At 54.2% G+C, this 22,845-nt stretch overlaps 1 protein-coding gene across 3 annotated transcripts in view; it reads right to left on the bottom strand.

Annotated features, from left to right (window-relative positions):
* The window catches only part of CLTCL1 (clathrin heavy chain like 1), a 79,597-nt gene that overhangs the window by 27,430 nt on the left and 29,322 nt on the right, over positions 1-22,845 (bottom strand). For all 3 annotated transcript variants that reach the window (XM_056821415.1, XM_056821416.1, XM_056821417.1), the window contains 14 exons: positions 18,508-18,705; positions 18,011-18,211; positions 17,776-17,928; positions 17,005-17,127; positions 13,871-14,008; positions 12,315-12,479; positions 11,407-11,587; positions 10,218-10,381; positions 8,475-8,600; positions 8,035-8,177; positions 7,421-7,655; positions 5,537-5,659; positions 2,021-2,166; positions 611-794 (listed from right to left, as the gene is read on the bottom strand). In XM_056821415.1, coding sequence (XP_056677393.1) covers positions 611-794; positions 2,021-2,166; positions 5,537-5,659; positions 7,421-7,655; positions 8,035-8,177; positions 8,475-8,600; positions 10,218-10,381; positions 11,407-11,587; positions 12,315-12,479; positions 13,871-14,008; positions 17,005-17,127; positions 17,776-17,928; positions 18,011-18,211; positions 18,508-18,705 — 2,280 coding nt within the window. The remainder of the gene's footprint in view (positions 1-610; positions 795-2,020; positions 2,167-5,536; positions 5,660-7,420; positions 7,656-8,034; positions 8,178-8,474; positions 8,601-10,217; positions 10,382-11,406; positions 11,588-12,314; positions 12,480-13,870; positions 14,009-17,004; positions 17,128-17,775; positions 17,929-18,010; positions 18,212-18,507; positions 18,706-22,845) is intronic.

Genomic DNA, 22,845 nt, shown 5'->3' with positions numbered 1-22,845 from the left:
AGTCGTGGACGAGGCGCCGTGGCTCCGAGCAGCAGACGAGCATCTGCCAGAACGACCAAGCAGCCCGGCACTCTCAAGGGTCCGAGTGCTTGCCGGGGCTCCCCCAGGGGCTCGCCTGCAGCCCTTTAATAGGCGCTCTGTGTCTGCTTCAGACCCGGCACACAAAGCTCATTTCAATTGGACTCCACAGAGCCCATTGGAAAGACTATTCAAGGACACAAGGAGAAAAGCAGGCTTGTCAAAACGTTTGTTATTCGCCCAGAATCTTCTCTAGGTAAAAGCATAAGAAGGGCCCACCAGGGCCCTGATGAGGCAGATGGGTCCAGGGAAGGCATCAAAAGCAAAACTGAGCACTTTAAGGTTCATGATGAACCCGGGGGGGGGGGCCAGTTCTTATTGCTGGAATGTCCAGTTTTTCAATATTCCTATTCTTTATGCAAAGGCGGTCAGCAGGGCTCCCCCTTTTGCCATCCTGTGGCAAGAAGCCTCTGCAGGCCAGGGGCAGTGCAGGCCCCTCAGCCCTTCTCCCTGTGTGGAATCGGGGCAGTCCTGCAGCAGACACCCCTTCTGGGCTGCCCTTCCTACCCCAGGGAACGCCGGTGACCCTCACCTGAACGGCCGACGTATTCACATCAAACTTCCTGAAGATGGCAAAGGCTTCCTCGTAGAGCTCGTTGCTGATGGCGATGTTGGCGATGTCCGGGGCATCATAGTTATCCAGCCGATTGATGTACTCCATCACCCGCGTGCGGTCCGCCTTGATGGCAGTCAGAATGAGGAGATTCTGGAGATTCCTGCACGAGAATCAACCAAGAGGAGGGTCAAAGGTCTGGAGGTGCCGGAGCTGGGGGCCAGGCCGCTCACCAACAAAAGGCTCGGGGGATTTGGGCAAACCCTTGTCAGCACCACCACGGGCAGGACCCTGCAGGCTTCTCCGGAGACATCGCTGGGTCAAGGAAAGGAGGGCAAAACAGCCCAAGCTCAGGGGAGGCCAGCCTGCCGGGGTACACAATCTGGGGGCCTAGGGAGCAGGTCCAGGAATCATGTGGGCACCAAGCAGAGACACGACAGGTTCTCCATCTATGGGTCATTATGGAACAGCGCTGATAAGGAGAACTGCTGAGGAGCATTGTGCTCTAAGAGAATCAGGGAAGGCTGCCTGGAGGAGACAGCACCGTCTGAACTGGGTCACAGACCCAGGATTGAAGAGATGGATAAGAGGGGGCCTTTCTGATAGAGCAGAGCAGAGAAGGGGACAGATGGAGAGGGATGCCAAAGAAGAGGGGGCTACCCCATCCCACAGACTCATGAAGGGCCTGGAAGGCCAGGTCAGAGACAGGGAAGATTGCCAAGGCTTTGACTGGAATAAAGACATGGATGCAGTGTGTCCGCACAGAAGCCCGACCTGGCCAAGGGAGAAGCCTGCAGGAGTTTTCAGGGGGTGAGCCCGGACCCAGCACCAGTGCAGGAGGGTGGTGCTTTAGGCAGGCTTCTCTCCAGACCTCCCTCGGTGCTCCAGGTTAGGCACTGCGGGGTCTGGGAAGCGGGCACTCTGCCCCGGCCTGGAGGGAGGCCAGGACGAGGGTGGGCACAGAAGTCACCCAGCAGGGAGCTTCTGAGGCCACACAGAACCAGGTTGCCCTGAGCAGCCTCCCTTGGGAGAGGCGATGCCCCTCACCTGGGCCCAAAGTGTGAGCCAGGGGCCAGACAAGAGCTGCCCAGCCACGTCCCAGTGCACCCTCGCTGCTGACGGGAATGGATGCCCCCCTCAGCACCCCGGCAAGACGCCGCTGGTGACCCCTGCCCCGAGAAAACCCCACGGGGAGGGAACAAGAGCTCCGGCCCCAAAGGCTGGCCGTCAGGAACCGGACAGCAGGCATCACGGGCCGAGAGGCCAAGATGTGGCCAGGAGACGTCCCGTGGCACACCCAGGAGGATCCGGAGGAAGGCAGCCTGGCCAGGGTGGCCGCAGGGAAGAGGAGGCAGCCTCGAAGGCTGCGGGGGCTGTGTGGTGTCCTACCTGTGCTCACTAAACACAGAGTTATCCAGCACGATCTTCTCGAGGAGCTCAATGAGCTCGCTGGGCAGGTCAGCAGTCATGAAGGCTTTCACGGTCACGGAGACCTCCTCGGGGTCCTGGGTCTCAGACAGGGCGGCCTGCACCACCTGGTGAGAACAGAGGAGCTTCATTACAGTCACACGGAGTCTGAAAAGGCATATTTGTCTAGAGCCGGCGGGGGACACACACACTCGGCACACGCTCACACTCACACACGGACACACTCACCACTCACACACACACTCACCACTCACACACACACTCATCACACTCACGCACACACATCACTCACACACTCATACTCATCACTCACATGCACACTCATCACACTCTCACATGGACACACTCATCACACACACACTCGGCACTCACACACTCATCACACTCTCACACTCATCACACACTCACACTCACAATATACTCATCACACTCTCACACACACAGACACACTCATCCCTCACACACATGCTCACACTCACACTCATCACTCTCACATGCACACTCATCACACTCTTACACACACTCATCACACTCACACTCATCACACTCACACATGGACACACTCACCACACACACACTCATCACTCACACACACTCATCACACTCACGCACACACATCACTCACACACATCACACATGCACACTCATCACACTCACATGAACACACTCATCACACACACTCATCACTCACACACTCATCACACACTCATCACTCACATGCACACTCATCACACTCTCACACACTCACAATATACTCATCACACACACAGAGACACACTCATCCCTCACACACATGCTCATCACACTCTCACACTCATCACTCTCACATGTACACTCATCACACTCACTCATCACACTCACACATGGACACACTCATCACACACTTATACACATTCATCACACACACTTATACACACTCATCACACTCACACGGACACACACTCATCACACACACACTCATCATACTTACACACAAACATACAAACATACACATTCTCACACAGATACACTCACACATACACACTCTCTCTCTCTCTCACACACACACACACACACACACACAGATGTCCCCAGGCAGCCTGTCCCATGCCCTGGGCCAAAACAGGAAGACAGAACCACGAGGTGTCCAACAATTCCTGGGTGACCATGAGCATCCCCACTGCTTCCTGGAGGAGGCCACCTCCCTCAGTTCCAACAGTCAGGAGAGCCGGGGCCTGTCACCAGGGCACAAAAGGACAAGTCCCCTTTCTGATTCCTGGAGACAATTGCCATCCCATGCCCTTCTCCCACCCCCACCCTGCCTCAAGCCTTTTCTCCTGCAGCCCGAGGTCTCCCAGCCCCTCCAAACGTTCCTTCACCTACACAGTCTTTGGTGGCCACCCCACCGTGGTCCTCCCCTGCACAGGAGCGCAGAGTCCTTTCTAGACTGATCTCTCCGGGAAGCCCATGAGGGGAAGATCATCCCAAGCACAGAGTTGTGGAAAATGGTCCAGAGGGATTAAGGCTCTGGCCCAAGAAGCCTCAGTGAGCTGGCAGCAGAGCTTGTCCTAGGGCCACAGGGCCACTTTCATCTCATGAAGAGTCAAGGGAAGATCTAACATCATTTTTCTTTAAATCCTCAACTTCTGTCTTAGAATCAGTATGGAGTATCAGTTCCAAGGCAGAAGAGCAGGACAGGCTGGGCAATGGGGATGAAGTGACTTATCCAGGGTCACACAGTTAAAAAGTGTCTAAGGCCAGATGTAAACTCAAGACCTTGCATCTTTTACGTCTGGTTCTCTATCCACGGAGCCACCTAGCTGCCCTCTGAATTGTTTTCAAAAATCCCATTTGAGGAACAGAGACTGACAGTGGCCTGGAGAAGCACCCTTACTCACTACATCCTCATTCCAGGAGAAGGCTCGGTACCGCCTCAGCGTGCCAACCCAGCCCAAACAGCGATAAAAGCTGAACCCTAAGAAGCCACCCTGCCACAATCGAGTTCTGCCGGACTCTCCTGTGTTCTCCAGGGAGAGGAGGGTCCAGCAGAGGTCGGCCACAACCCCGCAGCCAGGCACAGGGACTATGTACCATCACACACAGGCCTCGGTGGGTCCTGTGCCCAGCCAGGGAAGCCCACTGACATGCCAGCTGGCTCTGGGGCCGCAGGGAGCTCCAGGGCTGACCCGATGCTCCACAGGAAAGTCAGTCCCGTCCTGGGTGTCACAGGGTCCCAAGAGTGAGCGCTGGAAGACAGCACCTTAGTCATCACCTGGCCAAACCGCCCTGAAACCTGTCGAGCCCAAGAGATTTGGTCAAGATTGTACAGAAGTGGGAGCCGAGATTCCCAAAGCCTGGCCTCGACTTGCAGCAGCCCTCCGGACACCTTCCCAAGGGAGCCACTGGCGGACTTTGAAATAAGACTTTATCCTGCCTTAAGAGAGTTTATAAGCGCATCGAGAACATGCAAAAGAATCCTGAAGAAACCTCCCAAGTCCCGAGGAGAATGATGCCAACGGGAGCCCTGCAGGATGGGAAATGAAAGTCTGCACACAGCGGGACGGGCTCTGGAAGGGGCCTGGCCGAGTGGGCTGAATTAGTGATGCCTCCTGGGGCCTTCCAGTGATGAAGGCTAATTAGCACTCCTTGAGAACAAGTTTCTGGTGGGAAACGGAGAGGAGCTGACAGCTAACATGATTGCAACTCATTTCAAGAGAGGAAAACGAGTGAAGGTCAGCCCAGCCCAGAGATGCCTCAGAGAGTGGTTCGGCGAAGCCTCCCTTCTCCTCGGCCTAGGGTCGGAGGTCAGGGGCTTCAGCCCAGGGAGAAATGGGCCAGGCTCTCAAAGGAAGCAGGAAGCCTGCAGGAAGAGGAGTTTCAGGGAAGGCATTTGCACGTGGGACCCTTACAGCAAGGAGGCTCTCTGAGGAAGCTGCTCATCCCCTCAGGCTGAGCGGGGCCAGCCCGGGGGAGGTCTCTGGTGGAGGACCACTCAGCCATGCAGACACATCCTGGTGAAATTCAACAGGAATCAGCGCAGTCTGGCTGAAGGTTAACAACCCTCAAGGGACACCAGAGGGAAGCTGTGGGCGGGCAATGAGAATGGGCCACACCAAGCCTTTCCTCGGGGAATCCAAGCAGCAGCAGGCCTCTGGGCCAAGGGGAGAGCCAGGGCAGGGATGGGACCAGCGGAGGACAAGGTGGAGGGAGTTTCAATCAAACATTAACTGACAACGAGCCCGCGAGGTGATCTGACCCCAAGATAAGCCAGTGCTGCTGTTTCCTGTCCTGGCTGTCTGACCCTGCGAGGCTGGCCCAGCGTCCAGCTGAAGGGGCGGAGGCTTCAAGGCTTAGACAGCACAGGGGCTCCTCCCCAGAACTGACGGACCCGGTGAGGGCAGGCCTGCGCCTGTGACCTTAGCGGGTCAGCCACAGCCACAAACATGCTGCCATCAAGCGGCCTCGTGGTCACGGGGCCCCGCCACCCCCATACTCCACCTGGTCAATGAGCTGTCGCCTGAACGGGTTGTTTTCCTCCAGGACACTGGCCCAGAGTTCTGGGTCTTTTCTGCGAACCAGGTAACGAGCTTCACTTTTGAACAGAGAATTCTCATTGCAAACCTGGAACGAGCAAAGTCACACTCAAAACCTTGTCCTACTGGGGCCCATGTGAAACCCTCTGCCCAACATCCTGACTGCTCCCCAAGACCCCCCAGACACAAGCAGCCCAGCAAGGGTGCCCCCAAGACCCCCGGACACAAGCAGCCCAGGAAGGGTGCCCCCAAGACCCTCGGACACAAGCAGCCCAGCAAGGGTGCCCCCAAGACCCCCCAGACACAAGCAGCCCAGTAAGGGTGCCCCCAAGACCCCCCGGACACAAGCAGCCCAACAAGGGTGCCCCCAAGACCCCCCAGACACAAGCAGCCCAACAAAGGGTGCCCCCAAGACCCCCCAGACACAAGCAGCCCAGGAAGGGTGCCCCCAAGACCCCCCAGACACAAGCAGCCCAACAAGGGTGCCCCCAAGACCCCCCAGACACAAGCAGCCCAACAAGGGTGCCCCCAAGACCCCCAGACACAAGCAGCCCAACAAGGGTGCCCTGCCAGTTTTTGTGAGACTCATGTGGGAGACTGTTCTCTTAGAGTAAGAAACTGAAGAGGAAACAGGCCAGCCAGACTACACCATAAACCCTGTTCTCCTACGAGTTTGGGGATTCTCTCAGGGACCGTGAATTCCAGAAACTTTGGTTCATTTTTTCTAAATCCCTACCATCAGTCAGTATTGGTTCTAAGACAGCGGAGCAGCAGGGGCTAGGCCACTGGAGTTAAGTGACTTGCCCAGGGACTCTATCCATGGAGCTGCACCCATTTTCTTTTAAAATTGTAAAATTACATTTTCCATTTCCCCCATTTTCTTTTAAAAGAAAAAACAAAACCTAAGTTCTAGCCCCTGCCATCCCCCCACTAAATTGCACGTACTAACCCCCCCCCCCATCTCAATGTAGTAATGCCTTGAAAGTATCAGAACAGCACTGGGAGGGTGCTGGAATTGGAAGGGCCTGGTGCAGGCAGGCAGGTTAAGTGGCCTGCCCAGGGTCTGAGGCCAGATCTGAATGAACCCAGGCCTGGCGTCCCTTTGATAGGCTTGGAATGCTCTAGTCAGAAGGCGGCAGGGCTGAGCACACAGGAGGTGCTTAATAAATGCTCATGGACCCCGCCAGGCCGGCCACGGAGCGGGAAGGTATTTCCTGGGCTGGGTCGTGAGAGGCCAGGGAAGCTGGGAAGCAGAGCCCCCCACTGTCTGCTTTTCTACGTGAACGTTATGATCTCAAAGAGCAGGCCAGAGGCACAAGAAGGACGAAGACGTCTGCATGGGCCCCAGAGTCTACAGAAGGAGGATTTCCCGCTAAAAGCAATACAACTGCTCCATTCAAGCCCCTTTTAAGTGCCTACTGGGGCTGGCCTCGACAGTGCCGGAGCCCCCCAGGGAAGTGTGAGTGGGAAGGGAACGCCTTTTCCTTTCTTTCGTCCTTTTTCTAACCTTTACTTTCTGTCTCAGGATCTATTCTAAGATCTAGTGTTGACAGAAGAATGTCAAGGACTAGGCAATGGGGGTTAAGTGACTTGCCCAAGGTCACGCAACTAGGAAGTATCTGAAGATCTGAACCCAGGACCTCCTGTCTCTAGGCCTGGCTCACAGAAACTTGGGGAGAGGGCAGAGCGGCTACAGGAACTGGGAGTCACATGAAACTCCACGCCCCCAGGGTCGAGATAAAAGCGTGGGCGCCAAGGGTGCAGCCCCCCACCCCAGCCCAGCCCCGGGCCCGTTACAATGAAACACGGTAAAATCAAGTCTAAGAGATGAAAAGCAACAGCTGCTAACCTGAATGAGCTCGAGGTCACACTGCCCCCTCTCATAGGCAACACAGGCCAAATGCGGGTCCCTCTTTTCACAGTATTTACCTACAACGCGGCTGTCGTAGTAGGGGTTCTCGCGGAGGAAGCGCTCGGGGTTATTGTTACTGTCGATATAGATCTTGGCGAGGGCGTTGTGGGTGGCTGGCTCTTCGCAGCCTTCGTGGATTCGCGATTCCAGCCACGGGAGAAGCAGCTTTAGCCTTTGGTCAGGAAAGCAAACGTCAGACCCCGAGACGCCCAGGACCCCCGGTGCCAAGGGGGCAGCCTTTGGGCCAAGTGCTGGGTGCGGGGAGGCCCTCAGCCATTCCAGGGCCCCAAAGGCCGGCACCGATGCAAGTGACTGAAGGGGCTGGAAAGCCTCTCGGAGAAGGAAATGAGCAATACCGAGCAATGGGGAAGACCTCAAGGCAGTGAAAGATCCAAGAAGCCAGAAACAAAACGCCCGCATTGGCGGACAGAGAGCCAGCCAGGCTGGGAGGGGCCCACCAGGGTAAGGACCACTCGGCATCATGCATTGAGGGGCATCTTCACCTCCTGCGAGCTAACTGTGCTGGGGCCTGGGCTCGGAAGGCCTCTCACCTGTTTCTTTTCTCCACTTCAGCCACCAGGTCCTCGGTGGAGAACTGCCCCCTCACCACCATGATTAAGTTTTTAATGACGTCCTCTGCACAGTCCACATCGAGCAGCCCTCCGACCACGGCCGGGATGCGGCTGGGGTTGACCTGACAGGACACACGGCCCGCGTCACCCCCCAGAGAGTGGAGGCCGGGCACGTGGCACTAAAGGGCTCCCCCGCACCCCGATCCTTCCCCTGGGAGGTAAGAGAGCAGGCAGAAGGCCATCTCTGGGCACCGCTTCTGCCTCCCCACCAATGCCCACGGTGCCTAGGCACCAAAGGGCTTATACCGGACCTAAGACCCGAGAGCCGACCTCCCCTGGGCCAGGCCTTGCACCAGAGGCTGATGCCGCCCAGAATGATCTCTGCCAGCGCAGGGCCGTGAAAACTTGGAGAGCGTTACCTTCTGAACGTAGATTTCGATGTACTTCTGCAGGTTGTTGCGGTATAAATACAGAACCAGGTCATGAACAAAATCAAATCTGTCGCAAACGATAATCAGCGGAAGCTGGTCTGTGAGCTTCGCCTCCTAGGAGAAGAAATGATGCCTCAGCCATGGCCACAAATGGAGGCGGGGCGCCACGGCAGTGGAGGGGCCTGGGCCGCTTCTCACGTCAGCCTGCCTCCCCCACTGCTAAATCTGGGCCGATAAGCAAAAGCAACCTGTCCATCAAGCAGGCGTGCGGGGCTCTGTGGTCTGCTGTCCTTGGAATGCCCTGGCCTAAAGCAGGGATGGGGCCCAGAGTGGCACCGGGAGCTGCGGGGGCCTGATCTCAACTGAGCCCTCCCTGGGGCAAGGCAAGCCTTCAGCCTTCCTCAAATGGCCTGTTGCCCGCTCAGCCCGCTCTCTTCTTCTCATCCCCCGCGGCTTGGCTGCTCAGTCCCCTCATCTCCTCTGTCCCACACAGTGCAAGTCCTTGTTTCCTCACTGTTCCCCAGGCCCGTCCCTTATCTTCAAACCCTCCCCATCTGGTGGCTGCTTCTGTGCTGCCCACAAACATGCCCGCGTCTCCCTCGTCTAGAAGAGTCTGCTCCGGCCCTTCCATCTCCACTAACTAATGCCGTCTCTTCTGTCCTTCGGAGCTGATCTCCTCACGAAGACCATCTCCACGAGGCGCCTCCACTTTCCCTTACTTCTTGAGCCTGATGATCTGGCTTCTGAGCCCGTCACCCCACCCAAACCGCTCTCTCCACAGCGACCGGAGGCCTCTTAGCTCTTCCCCACCAGGCCCGCATCCTCGTCCTTACTGGCCGCTGCAGCTGCTGGCGCTTCCCCTTCTTCCTGGCTCTCTCGGGGCCTCTCCCTCCCCCTCCTGGCGGCTGGTTTCTTATCCAAGTCCTGCCTGCTCGCAGTGCTCTGCCCTGGGCCCCCTCTGTTTTAAGGGTGCCACAGGTCTCCTCTGGCAGTCTCCCAAGAACTATGAACTCTGCCTCAGGAAGGAAACGGATTCTATTGAAGCAGTTAGCTAGAGTGTTAACAAGCCAAGTCCCTGGACCCAGGTCACATCTCCCTTTGGACAGATGAGGCCAAGACTCCTTCAGCCACTGCTCAACTACCATCTGGCATCCGAAACAACACGTCCCAAAGGGATTTTGTTTTTGCCCCCCCCTCCAGAGGGCATCGCCGGCCTCCCAGTTATCTGGGCTGGCAAAATCACCCCCACGTCCACGCTGTTGTCCACCACATCTCTCCACTGCGCCTCCTTCTCTCCTGGCACAGCCTGCACCCTGGGGCAGGCCCACAGCACTCTAAGTTCCTCTCCACTCCGGTCCGTCTTCTACCTGGCTGCCAGTCAGCTGACCAGATCCTGCCTTCCTCCACACACTCCTGCACTTCCCCAACCCTCTAACCAATCAGAAATGCGTCCTGGCCCCATCATCTCCTCAGCCTCCCGCTTTAGGGCAGTACTGACGCTCTCAGAACGCTCTCCTTCCTCCTCCACTCCCGCTCCTGGCCTCCCTGGCCAGCTCCGCTCTCCCTTTTGCAGGAGCCTTTCCCAATTTCTTGACTCACTGGGTGCTGTCTCCATCCCAGAGATCCCCAGGGGGTGGCCTGCCTTCTCTCCCGTATGAACGGAAGCTCCTCTCATGCCATCAGGGCCCCTGATGGGAGAAGACCAAGGGCAGAGCCCTCCCAAGCACTGACCTTAAGGAAGTTCTTCACCCGCTCCGGGTTATAGCAGTTGCTTTCTCGGCATATTCTCTCCACCTCCTTGATCTGCCCAGTCTTGCAGGCAGCCTGGATGTATTTGAAATGCACGTCGGGATCCTGACTAAAGTTGACAATGGAGCCCAGGAAGTAAAAGAGGCCTGGGAAGAGAGGCTGTGTTAGCAGAGGCCGTGGGGGAGTCCCTGGCCTCTTGAAGCTGCAAGGACCCCGCCCTTTGCTGACCAGCTAAGGCATATTGACCCACAGTGACACCCCAATTCATGGTGCTGTAGCTGGGTCAATGAAGCTGCTCCAGGGCAGGGACCTGACTTCCCTTCGAGATTCTTAGGTGACCCTAAATCACAGGGGCTCCTCAGATGCAGAATCCATATCTGGTCAAAGGGCAGGCTCTCCTTGGGTGCCTTTGTCCAGAGCTTGGCACTACCCCTCCCCAGAAGTGGGCAGGAGGTGGCAGAGAAGCCCCATCTTATGGCAAGTCCAAGTGGGAAGCCTCATCTCACCCCACAGACCTCGTTTACCCAAGGGCAGGAGGGAGGAGGGCCTGACAGCCGAAGGATGAAGCGGCACATGGGGTTTTGTCTACTTTTCTAAAGCAGAGCTAAAACAGATCAGAAAACGGCAGGTATCTCAGAACAAGGTGGAAGTTTAGACTAGCAAAAATTTTAGAAGCTGAATCAATACCCACATCAGGGAAGGAAAAAATCTAAAGGGGAAGCCAGGGATGAAGAGATCCTTCCAGCCTTCTCACTTTCAGCTCTCAGCCCCTGGTGCCAAGAATCTAATGCCACTAACGCACCAACTCCAGAAATAACTGACCCTTGAGAGTCTGAAGCGTCTTTTGAGACCTGGTTTCTGGGACAGTCCAAGGAACACTTGAGTTGGGACTCCTGAAAAACTTCAATCTAATCTATGCAGTGAGAGTCAAACTTCAAACTAGGGAAGACAAAGCTCAGAGTAGTAAAGAGTCATTCCTATAACTGAGACACTTAAGCAATGACCACAAGGGCTTCTGCTCAAGACTTCTAAAAGCTTTGAGCCCAGGAGAGAAAAATAGCCCTTCTTGAGCCCATTTCAGGTCCAATAAAACGGCTCTTCCACCTAAAAAGTAGAGAATTTACTGGGTGGCTACAGGAAGAAGCAGCCCTGAACAAGGACCTGGCAGTACCTTCATAACTCTTGAAGGACTCAAAGAGATCCACGAGGGCCTGCGTGCCCAGCTGCTCATGGTACTTGGAGGCCACTTGCACGCCCAGCTGGAGGTTCTGGCGGATGTTGGCCGACAGCATTGCTCGCAGGCACTCCACAGAATCCTCCACTGACAGTGAGCCAAAGAAATTGATGAGCCACTAAGGAACAAAACCAACATGGTGGGACTCAACATGGAGGCCAGATCAAGAGGAACACGTGAAAGCATAGCATTGCCCCCAAATTGCAGCACACGCAAAGGGACTGTTTCCTTTTTCTCCCTCTAATATGCATCAAAATCAGGACCACTTCCCAGTATCTAGAACAGGTCAAGAATGGTGGAGAAGCTGCACTCTCTGCCATCTCACACACTACGGTGGGTCCAAGCCTGCCCTGCCTGGGCACCCTCTTTAGGCCTTTGCTCTGCTCTCTTCTGGGCCTTTCTAAATGACTTGTTCCCTTCCCCCTTACTTTTCTTTAAGTGCCCCTAGCTCCCCTTCATAACAAAACAAATACCATTCGTGGTAGCTCTCATTCTCGGCTTCAAGCCCCCCCCCCCAATTCTCTGTCAAAGAAGGGCCAAGATACACTTTTCCATCAATCAGGAGCTGTGATTGGTTATTGTGTTGACATAAGATTAAACCAGAGAGCAGTGCAGAAGAGAGGAGCCCTCCCGCCCCAGAACGGATCTAGCCAGGTCAGCTGGTTCTCCCACAAAGTCTGAAATGCAGAGGGGACTTCCACACCTGGAACCCGGAACCACACACAGGGCCAGACCAGACACCAGCGATGCTCCTAGCTTGGCACAAACAAAGGGAAGCTTCTTCGCTAGAAGGAACCCTCTGGGCCAGAGCTCTAGGGTGAAAGCTACCAGCAGCCTCCCCTTACCTCAGGATTCAGGAGGTGAGTGTGGACCACGGCCCGCTTGATGTCATACAGGTCCGTGTAGTGCTCCAAGGCCCTCTGCAGCAGGCCTGCTTTCTCACAGAGCTGGGCAATGTGGGCACGGTCATAGTGGGTAAACATCTGATTCCCAAGGATGGCATCCGCAACCTGTCACACCCGAAGGACGGAACAATGTTCATCAGGGCTGATTTGGGGAGAGAACGAGGCTGAGCAGCTGCCCATTCCGAGCTGTACCCTTGGTACTCGTGGCCTCGCATCCCCTTTGGAATTTTATAATTCTACTAAAGATTTCCTCGGCTGTTTGATTGTTTAGCATAGCCACAAACCCAGGCAGCAATGGGGGTTTGTGCAACACGGTTTAAAGCCCTATGTGAGGGGACTGTCGTTTTTACCTTATTGGGGTGATCCAGTCATGAACACTGAAAATAATGACCTCAAACCCATGGAATTGGCAAAGATGGCACCAAAAAGAATCAGCGGTGCAGGGATTGGGGGGAGACAAACACACGAATACAATGCTGTTATCAACTACTTCATCCATTCAGGTAAACCGTTCAGAATGTGGAAAGAAAAGGGAATTAATTGTTTGTGCCCTTTGACCTCAACACCTTTCCACAAGAAAACTGTCTCAGGAGAGTCAAGATAAGCCGAGACCGTGACGGAAGAAAAAAGGGGGTTAAAAAAAGCAATCAGAACTTAGGACTGGTAGAACCTCCATCAGACTAATACTGACAACCTCAAGGAGGAGACGGGGAGAGAATCTGAATCACAAAATGTCAGAAAACAATTGTCAAAAATTGTTTCTATGAGTAATGGGGGAAAAATAAAATTGAATTAAAAAAAAAAAGAAATTAGATCTTGGTTTGGGATGAACGGGTTAAATGAAACCAAAGAGAAAACACAAGGACCACATTCCCATTCTGCTGCTCTTCTGGGCCAAGAGTGGCCTCTGCCTTGGGAAGCTCAAGAGGACATGCCAGAGACCCTCAAGCTAGCTGGCTTCCGGGAACTCTCGCGTTAGGTCCCGGCAGCCCTGGCTGCCAGTACCGTTGAGTCGATGAGACGGAGCCGCCGTGTTGCCCCCCCAGCACACGCCGGATGGGGGCGACACCCAGCTGGACTGACCACGACCCCTTAGAATTAAGCAGGCGGCCTCCAAGGGATGGATGAAGATAAAGAATGGCCCCTGCGCCCCTGCTGTCTCCGGCCATGCACCAGGGAGCAGTGGGCGAGCCAAAGCAGCCCCCAACACCACGCCTCCCTGTCTCCGCGCCCCTCGAGTGCTGGGAAGGGGACAACGGCTGCGGGGAGAAGACACAGCCAGGAAGCTGGAAGGAGCCAAGAAGCGGAGGCTGGCGAAGGCGCTGCCACTTCTCTGGTGCCCTACACCAGCCCAGCCTCTGGTCTCTGAGCCGATGCGGCTCCTCTGGGGAGGGTCATCCACCCCTTCCTCGGCAGCAGAAGGAGGCTGGGGCCGTGCCACTCGTCCAGCATCCACGAGCCATGCCTGTCTCGGGAGAGGGCACAATGCCGCCTACCTGTGGGGCATGGATGAGGTTCATCTCCAGGAGGCGGGTCTGGAGGTGCCCCTCTGAGGGGCGGTTGTTCTTCAAGGCATCCAGTAAGAAAGACGTGCACTGCTGGATCAAGCTGTTCTCCATGAAGACATCCACGATCTGCAAACACAAGCCCCAGCCCTGGGTCGTGGAGGCGCTTTGCTCCACCCAGCCCAAGCAGCTGCCACGCTTTCCTTGCCAGCACCTTCTCTGCACCTACGACTCGAGTGGCCATGGGCACTCAGGGGTCAAATGACTCAGCCAGGGTCACCTCGCCAGTTTGGGCCGGTGGTGGGATCTTAACTCCGCTCTCCCTGGCTCTAAGGCCTCTCATCTCCTGAAACAGAGCCCCGAAGATGTTCTCATCCTGGATGACTTATTGCAATTTGTCTATCAGCACTCGATTGGCTGAACTTTCACTCAGAGGTTCGAATTTGGCCAGAATCCATCCAATCTACTGTTCCGTGATAGAAGTGGCTTTTCTGTTTAGATGAGATGCCAAAGCAGGGCACTCGGGTCACAAAGGGTTATGCTTCATTCTCTACAGACAAAACTCCTCCCAAGAAGGCAGGCTAGCTCCCGGTGCAAAGGCCAGAGGCCAGGAAGTCTGTCCTAGGTGGGCTCAATGTCTACGTGTTTAGTCCAATCATTACAGCTCCTAGACCCAAAAACATAAACACGTCCAGGCAAAAAGGAGGGAAAAAGTCTGTGTTCAGGAAGCTCCAGGTCATTAAATAAGGCCCCATCCATTATTATAAGTTTTCCCAGGAATCTATCAATATGGATTGTGTCTCGGTCTCTATCATGAACCCCAAGACCACCAGGCATAAGGAATCATTTATGCAAAAACACCTTTACTCAGAAGGCTACAAAGAACAAGGCCAAGTGCACCTTATTGAAGAACAAAGTCTTTGAAAAATAACAGGGGGCAGCTGGGTAGCTCAGTGGATTGAGAACCAGGCCTAGAGATGGGAGGTCTCTTCCTAGCCACTCCCCAGCTGGGTGACCCTGGGAAAGTCACTTGACCCCCATTGCCCAGCCCTTACCGCTCTTCTGCCTTAGAACCAATGCACAGTATTGACTCCAAGACAGAAGGTCAGGGTTTAAAAAAAAAAGAAAAATAACAATTTGATAAGGACCATTCAGAGTCAGGTTTGCCAACCCATTCATCCATGACTATTTGGTGCCAAAAGCTATGAGAAAGACCCTCCCATGTGTCAGCAGGCAGGAGAGGTAGACTTGGGAAAGCCAATCCATTTCATCGAATAGAAGGCACCCACTGAACTGGCCATTTGCTCCAGAGAAGCACTGATGGGTAAGAAAAGATGACTTACAAGGGACATGAACAGGCAGTTCTCAGCCAAAGAAATCAAAACTATTAATAAGCACATGAAAAAGGGCTCTACATCTCTTATAATCAGAGAGATGCAAATCAAAACAACTCTGAGGTTTCACCTCACACCCAGCAGATTGGCCAACATGACAGCAAAGGAAAGTAATGAATGCTGGAGGGGATGTGGCAAAGTCAGGACATTAATTCATTGCTGGTGGAGTTGTGAACTGATCCGACCATTCTGGAGGGCAATCTGGAACTATGCCCAAAGGGCGACAAAAGACTGTCTGCCCTTTGATCCAGCCACAGCACTGCTGGGCTTGTACCCCAAAGAGATAATGGACAAAAAGACCTGTACAAGAATATTCATAGCTGCGCTCTTTGTGGTGGCCAAAAACTGGAAAACGAGGGGATGCCATTCAATGGGGGAATGGCTGAACAAATTGTGATATATGTTGGTGATGGAATACTATTGTGCTCAAAGGAATCCAGGAAGTGATGCAGAGCAAGAGGAGCAGAGCCAGGAGAACATTGTACACAGAGACTGACACACTGGAATTCTCCAATGTGATAGACTTTGCTACTAGTAGCAATACAATAATTCGGGACATTCCTGAAGGACTTATGAGAAAAAATGCCACCCACATTGAGAAAAAGAACTGTGGGAGGATAAACACAAAGGAAAAACTTATGACCGATGACTTGTTTATATGGGCATATGATTTGGGGTTTCAGTTCTATGGTAAAAATGAATAATATGGAAATGGGTATCAAGTGATAACATTTGTACAACTGCTTGTTGGCTCTGGGAGGGGGGAGGGAAGAGAAGAGAGAAAGAAAATGAATCATGTAAACATGGAAAAGTATTTTAAAATAAAAAAACAAAATGCAGATTGTAAAATTGTAAATCAATGTCCTCCTACCATGTCTGTTTGAAAAGTCAAATTAAAATGACAAAAAAAGAAGAGAAAAGATGACTTACTCCCTTCGGTAAGGGAACGGGGAGGGCTACACAGACTTATTAGAGGGACAAAGGGTACACTGGCTCATTTTGACTTAAAAGCAGCTGATGGCACAGAGTGCTGGGTGCAGAGTCAGAAGATCGGAGTTCAAATTTGGCCACAGATACTCTCTGGCTTGCCTCAAATGTAAAATGAGGATCACGAGAGCATTTGCCTTTCTGCGTTGTCCAGAGGATCTGATGAGATAATTATTTGGGAATAACACTAAGCAAAGAGCCTGGCACACAGGAGTTGCCAAATCAAGGCTCTTCCCTCCCTCTGTCCTTCTCTGCTGCTTTAGATGCAACAATACAAGAATTCTCAATCACGCATAAGTGAGGACCCCCTTTGGCTGTGAAATCCCAAAAAGGCAAGAGCTGGTGGCCGATCCAACCGCTGTGAGCAAAGAGACACAGGACCAAACCCTGGGCCCCGAGGGCTGCCCGGACAGCCCGGACACCTCCTCTGCTGTGGTGATGGCACAGGCTCACTCACGGCTCCCAGGCCTATGGCGCGTGCCCAGCTACTGCCCAGGCCTCTACAACCCCAGCAAAGGAATGGGTGTTACCAAAAGACACTCTCGGAAGCGAGCGAGGTGGCAAGGCCAACGCCGGACGCTTCCGGGCAGTGCCGACGGAAGGCGAACCTAAGATGCTCCACTCGTGCTTCGGGAGGTCAGTCCCGGGAAAGGGTCGTCCTCGACAGGGGTTCCCGGGGCTCTAGTTCCGGGTCCCCCAGGGCTCGGCACAAGCTGCAGCCCCTCGAGGTACTCATTTGCTCACCTGGTTAATGTTGGCCAACGGCTCCTCATCTTGCACCAGCATTTGCGCCAGCTGCAGACCCTGCTCTGGGCTGACCCTCATCACACTCCTCAGCAAGAAGATCCAGTCCGGGGTGTACCCAACCTGAAAGGGAAGCCCCAAGACAGACGCCATCTGGACTGCCAGCCACCCAGGCACGCCATCCGGCACGGCCCTGCAGTGGCGGCTCCTGGCCACCAGAGGGCGCCGCTAGAATGGGATGCCAAAGAACAGCGCCCAGCGTGGGGAGCTCCCGTGGCCCCGCCATTCCGGCAGTAAATCCCTCTGGGCCTCCCACCAGGGCATGAGACTTCCCGGCGTTCCTTGTGAGACGGCTCTCTGACCCCTGCAGCCCTCCCAGGGCCAGGCCCCGCCAATACTGCCGCCTGTGCCCGTATCTCCTCTCCAGAGGAGAGATCTGAGGGTCTAACGGGCTGTAGAAAGACCCAAGAATGACAGGAGCCCGGGGCTCGGGGAGCGCCTGAATGTCTACGGAAAATAGGGGCAGGGGAAATCAGGGAGAGCTTCATGGAGAAGGCGTTTCAGAGCGGCCTCTTGAAGGAAGGGAGGCGCAGGGGAGGACCAAGTACCCCCCCGACCTATGGAGAGCCCCGAAGTGAGAGGCTGTCTCCAATGTGTGGCCCGATAGCCTAACGAGGACTCTGACGGGGCGGCCCGGCGGCCCAGAGGCAGCCCGCCTCCGGGGCCCGGCACGAGGAGCCACTAGTCCAGAGGAAGCAGGCCCTCTCTCACCTTCTTGGCGTAGAGCACGATCTTCTGGAACTGGCCCGTCTCAGCAAAGCACTGGATCACTTTGCTGGGCACGCTGGCCCGGAGGTAGACGCTGAGCGCCAGAGTGGGGTCGGCGGCCTTGACCAGGTCTCCCAGCTCCTCGGAACACACAAGCTAGGGAGACGGGCGGACAGAAGGCCACGTTGAGGGGGGGCCGGCGGCCGGGCCAAAGCCAGGCTCGGGAGGCGGGGCTCACCTTGTCCTCCTTCAGCCATTTCTCCAGGAGCTGCTTGCGGCCCTGCTGCAGCACGGGCCGGCAGAGCTCCAAGGACTCGGATCTGTTCAGCTGCCCTTGGTCCAGCAAGATGCCAAAGTACTGGAGCAGGGGGGAGGCCTGGCCGGCCTGGGCCGGCACACTCTGGAACTTGCGGATAGTGTCACTGGTGCGCAGGACCCCCTGGAGGACAGAGGCAGACCGGGGGCTCCAGGCGCTGTCCAGCCCCCGCCCCAGGCTCGCGGGTCCCACCCACGCCAACTGGGGCGACTGAGGCCCGGAGAGGGCGAGGCGCTCCTTTGCTAACTAGTTTTGGGGAGGAGGCGCGGGCTGGAGCGGCCCCGCGCCTCGGGAGCCTCCAGAGGTGGGCCCTGCGGACGGGGGAGCAGCTCCCGGCCCAGAACGAGGGCCTGTCTGTCCGGCCGCCCTGGACGGCCCCCCACCCGAGCCGCTTGTGGGCCGCGCACCGCAGGGGTTACCTTGGGCGCAGAGGCAGCCACTTTGGCCGCTTCGGCGTAGCTGCCCTGCGCAAACAGGGTGTTAAATTTCCGGGCAAAGAGCTCCTCGGCCCCGGCCAGATTGCTGCGAATGGCCATGCGCAGGCCCAGGTCTGGGTTCTGGAGCACGTTGGTGGCGTAACTGACGATGTTCTCCTCCTCCACGCAGACCGACAAGACCTGGAAAGCAGCGCAGGTTAGGGCGGCCCGACCGCAGGGTTTCCGGCCCGAGCCCTGCCCTGGCGGCCGGCGCTGTCCCAGCTCGCTGCACTTCACTGTCAGCATCTGCGTGGCTGGCCTCCTAACAAGAGGCAACAGGGTGGGTCTGGCAATAGATGGAGCCTTTTCCAACTGCTGCCTCCCCTGCAGCCTCCACAGCGCCGTGGCAAACAGCAGTGGGCTGCCAGTCAAAGGCGCCAATTAAGAACCGCAAGCGGTGCAAAAAGAGGTCAGGCCAGCATCCCAAGGGGGCAGCGGGCTCTCGCCAGCCCGGGTGAGCGCCTCCAGGGAGGACTCCCAGCCCAAGCGCAGCTCGAGAGAAGCCGCCTGCGTCCTATCCGATTGCCAGCTTAGTAGGACGGATGGAGGCCGGCTTAGAAGGGGCTCCCCAGAGTGAAACATGGAGAAAATATTCACTGGCCGGATCCATCATGTCGCCGATGTGCAATGATACACATTAAAACGGATCTGTGGGGGCAGCCGGGTGGCTCGGTGGACTGAGAGCCAGGCCCAGAGATGGGAGGTCCTGGGTTCCAATCTGTGTATTGGCGGGGGTGGGTGGGGGTGAAGAGACCTGGGAATATTTTGATTTCTGGCCTTAATGAGCCATATAGGCTGATTGATGGCTGTCGTTCTCCCTTTTTGGAGCCTGAAAATCCTCCACGACTCACAGACCTATACAACTGCCAGAAAAATCTTGGGACTGAAGGTAGGTTTTTCAGAGAAACTCTTGGGGCCATTAAAAAGGGTTCTGATGTTCCCCAAGGGCAATCCAGCCAGCTCCAGGCTCATTCGACTCAGGGCTGTCATTATCCATCTGCAGTGTCTCAGATTACTCTATGCCCTGCTAGAAAAGCCCCAGAGACTGCCCAACCAAGTGCAGGTCAGCCTGGACAAGAGGCATTCTTCATCCAATGATCACTCGGGACCACAGCCACTACCACATCCTTGCTCTAGGCCACAAGGGATATGCTTTTTTTTTTAACCCTCACCTTCCATCTTGGAGTCAATGCTGTGGATTGGCTCCAAGGCAGAGAGCCATAAGGGTTAGGCAATGGGGGTCAAGTGACTTGCCCAGGGTCACACAGCTGGGAAGTGTCTGAGGTCAGATTGGAACCCAGGACCTCCCATCTCTAGACCTGGCTCTCACTCCACTGAGCTACCCAGCTACCCCCCGGGATATGCTTTTTTAAATGTCTATTGACACAATATGTTTTTATATCACCTATATCAAGCCCCTCCCACCCTCTGGCAGAGAGTAATTCCCTTATTAAACAACATAGCAGAAAAAAATCTGGCACTTTATGTAAGGAGCAGGAAGAGGTTCTTCTCACATCTCTTCAGAGGGAAGAAACCTTGTCATTAGAATGATTTAAGATTCATTTCTGTACTTTTGTTGGTGCTATTCAATCCATTTATGATGCTGCAGTCATTCACTGTGTGTAATGTTTCTGCAGTTCTGCTCGCTTTCATTAAAATTCCATTATGTTAAGGTACTATAATTTGTTTAGTCATTCCCCAGTGAACAGGGAAGATAGGTGCCAGTCTTTGTTCTCCCCAAAAGGGCTGCATATGGGCTTGGAATATACATGCCTTAGCAGTGAGGGCTCTGGGTTAAGGGGCAAGGACCATCGGGCATTTGCTCTGTCTAATTACAAACTGCTTTCCAGATAACTGGACCAATTTGCAACTCTACCAACAATGCGTTAGTGTCTATCTTTCCATAAACCTTCCTACGTTGATTATTCCCTTTTTTTTGTCATCTTGGCCATTTTTCCGGGTGAGAGGTAAAACCTCAGGGTTGTTTTGTTTTACATTTCTCATTCTTAAAAATCTTTTGTATAATTGTTAACAATTCACAGTTGGTTTGTTGGGTTTTTTTTACCTTTTGGTAATTGTATTTAATTAATTTAGAATATTTTTCCATGGTTACAAGATTCATGTTCTTTCCCTCCCCTTCCCCTACCCCCTTCCGGTATCTAATGCACAATTCCACTGGGTTTTACATGTATCATTGGTCTAGACCTATTTCCATATTATTGATATTGGCACTAGGATAATCATTTAGACTTTACATCCCCAGTCGTATCCCCATTGAACCATGTGGCAAGCTTTTGTTTTTCTTCTGTGTTTCCGCTCCCACAGTTCTTTCTCAGGATGTGGATAGCTCTTTCTCCTAAGTCCCTCCGAATAGTTCTGGATCATCGCATTGCTGCTAGTAGAGAAGTCCATTATATTCAATTGTGCCACAGTGTATCCGTCTCTGTGTACAATGTTCTCCTGGCTCTGCTCCTTTCATTCTGCATCAATTCCTGGAGGTTGTTTCAGTTCACATGGAATCCAGTTCATCATTCCTTTGGGCACAATAGTATTCCATCACCAACAGATACCGTAATGTGTTCAGCCATTCTCCAATTGAAGGGCATCCCCTCATTTTCCAGTTTTTTGCCACCACAAAGAGCGCACAGTACACGTCTTTTTCCTTATTACCTCTTTGGGGTACAAACCCAGCAGTGCTATGGCTGGATCAAAGGGCAGACAGTCTTTTAGCACCCTTTGGACATAGTTCCAAATTGCCCTCCAGAATGGTTGGATCAATTCACAACTCTACTAGCAATGTATTAGTGTCCCAATTTTGCCACATCCCCTCCAGCATTCACTACTTCCTTTTGCTGTCATTTCAGTTGTTTTGAGAATGCTTTGTTCCATCATTTGAATACTAAATGGCTAAAGAATGGTTTTCTATCTTATGTATGTTAACTGTCTACATTATCCTAGGACTTGATATTAATAGCCAAAGGGCTGAAGAGTCCATCTTTTTAAACAAACTTACACTTCTGTCTTGAAATCAATGCTGTGAATTGGTTCTAAGGCACAAGAGCAGTAAAGGCTAGAGCAAAGGGGATTAAGTGACTTACTCAGGATCAGCTAGACAGTATCTGAGGCCAGATTTGAACTCAGGTCCTCCCATCTCTAGGCCCCCTCTTTCTTGCATGATTCTGACATACATGGCAGAAGCTTTATCAGAGGGAAGCCCAACATAAAGCAACATGATTGGGGGCAGCTGGGTGGCTCAGTGGACAGAGAACCAGGTCCAGAGATGGGAGGTCCTGGGTTCAAATGTGGCCCTTGGCCCCCATTGCCTAGCCCTTCCCACTCTTCTGCATTGGAACCGATACACAGTGATGATTCTAAGACGGAAGGTGAGGGTTTAAAAAAAAGCAACATGACGCTGTAGTGCAACCCTGAGTACAGTGAAATCTTGGGTTCATTCCATCTTCTGAGCCCCCCGTGTTTGTGAAAGCCCATTTCCTTCTCCGACCTTCACCTTGACCCTAGGGTCCATTTTCCCATGTCTTTGCTCCCCTCTTCTCCTCCTAAAGTACTGAACCCGGACCCCCCCACAGCAGCCCTGGCACACCGCCTTCACCCCAAGCGGGCCAAGTGCTCCAGGTCAGCTGCGTTTCCCAACGTCACTCTCTTCAGTGCCATTTCATTTCCCAGAGAAGTGGGACTAGTTCAGAGGGCACGTGTGGTGGAGCTATTCTTATCAGTGAAAAAAATTGTTTAGAAAAACTCTTGAAAACTTTCCCCTCGTTTGTCTAGTCTCCGTTTGGGTCCCCAGCTGGAACGCTTGACGAACTTTCTTTAGCCTGGTTTTCCCATCCGTTGGCTGCTGCTGCCTCGGGAGGAATCGCCACTGCTAACACTCGACCCTCCTTCTCCGGGCAAGTCTGCCTTGGCAGTATCGGCCGCTGGGCGCCGCTGGGCTCCTGTGGACTCAAACTCCAGTCCAAGCGGCTCTCGGGGGTGGGTGGCCCCTCTTGGTTTCCCTTTGTCGGGTCTGGCTTCTCTTCTGACCGCGCACACCGGCCACATGCGGCGTGGGCCCAGGCCACGTGCATGAACGGACCAACCTTACGGACGGCTCAGGTCACGGCGCACTGAGACGGACAACAGGCACTCTTCAGGCAATCGCCGCGAGGTTTTCCTGGGTGGGCAGTTAGGCCGAATGCTTTTTGAGCTACTACATGGTGGCGCTCAATGCAATCAGTCCAACGTGGCCTGTAGACATCACCGTCTCCAGCAAATGCTCTGGTT

The sequence above is a fragment of the Monodelphis domestica genome, chromosome 3 (assembly GCF_027887165.1).
Source record: "Monodelphis domestica isolate mMonDom1 chromosome 3, mMonDom1.pri, whole genome shotgun sequence".
Lineage (NCBI taxonomy): Eukaryota > Metazoa > Chordata > Mammalia > Didelphimorphia > Didelphidae > Monodelphis > Monodelphis domestica.
This window is presented reverse-complemented; position numbering and strand designations above follow the sequence as displayed.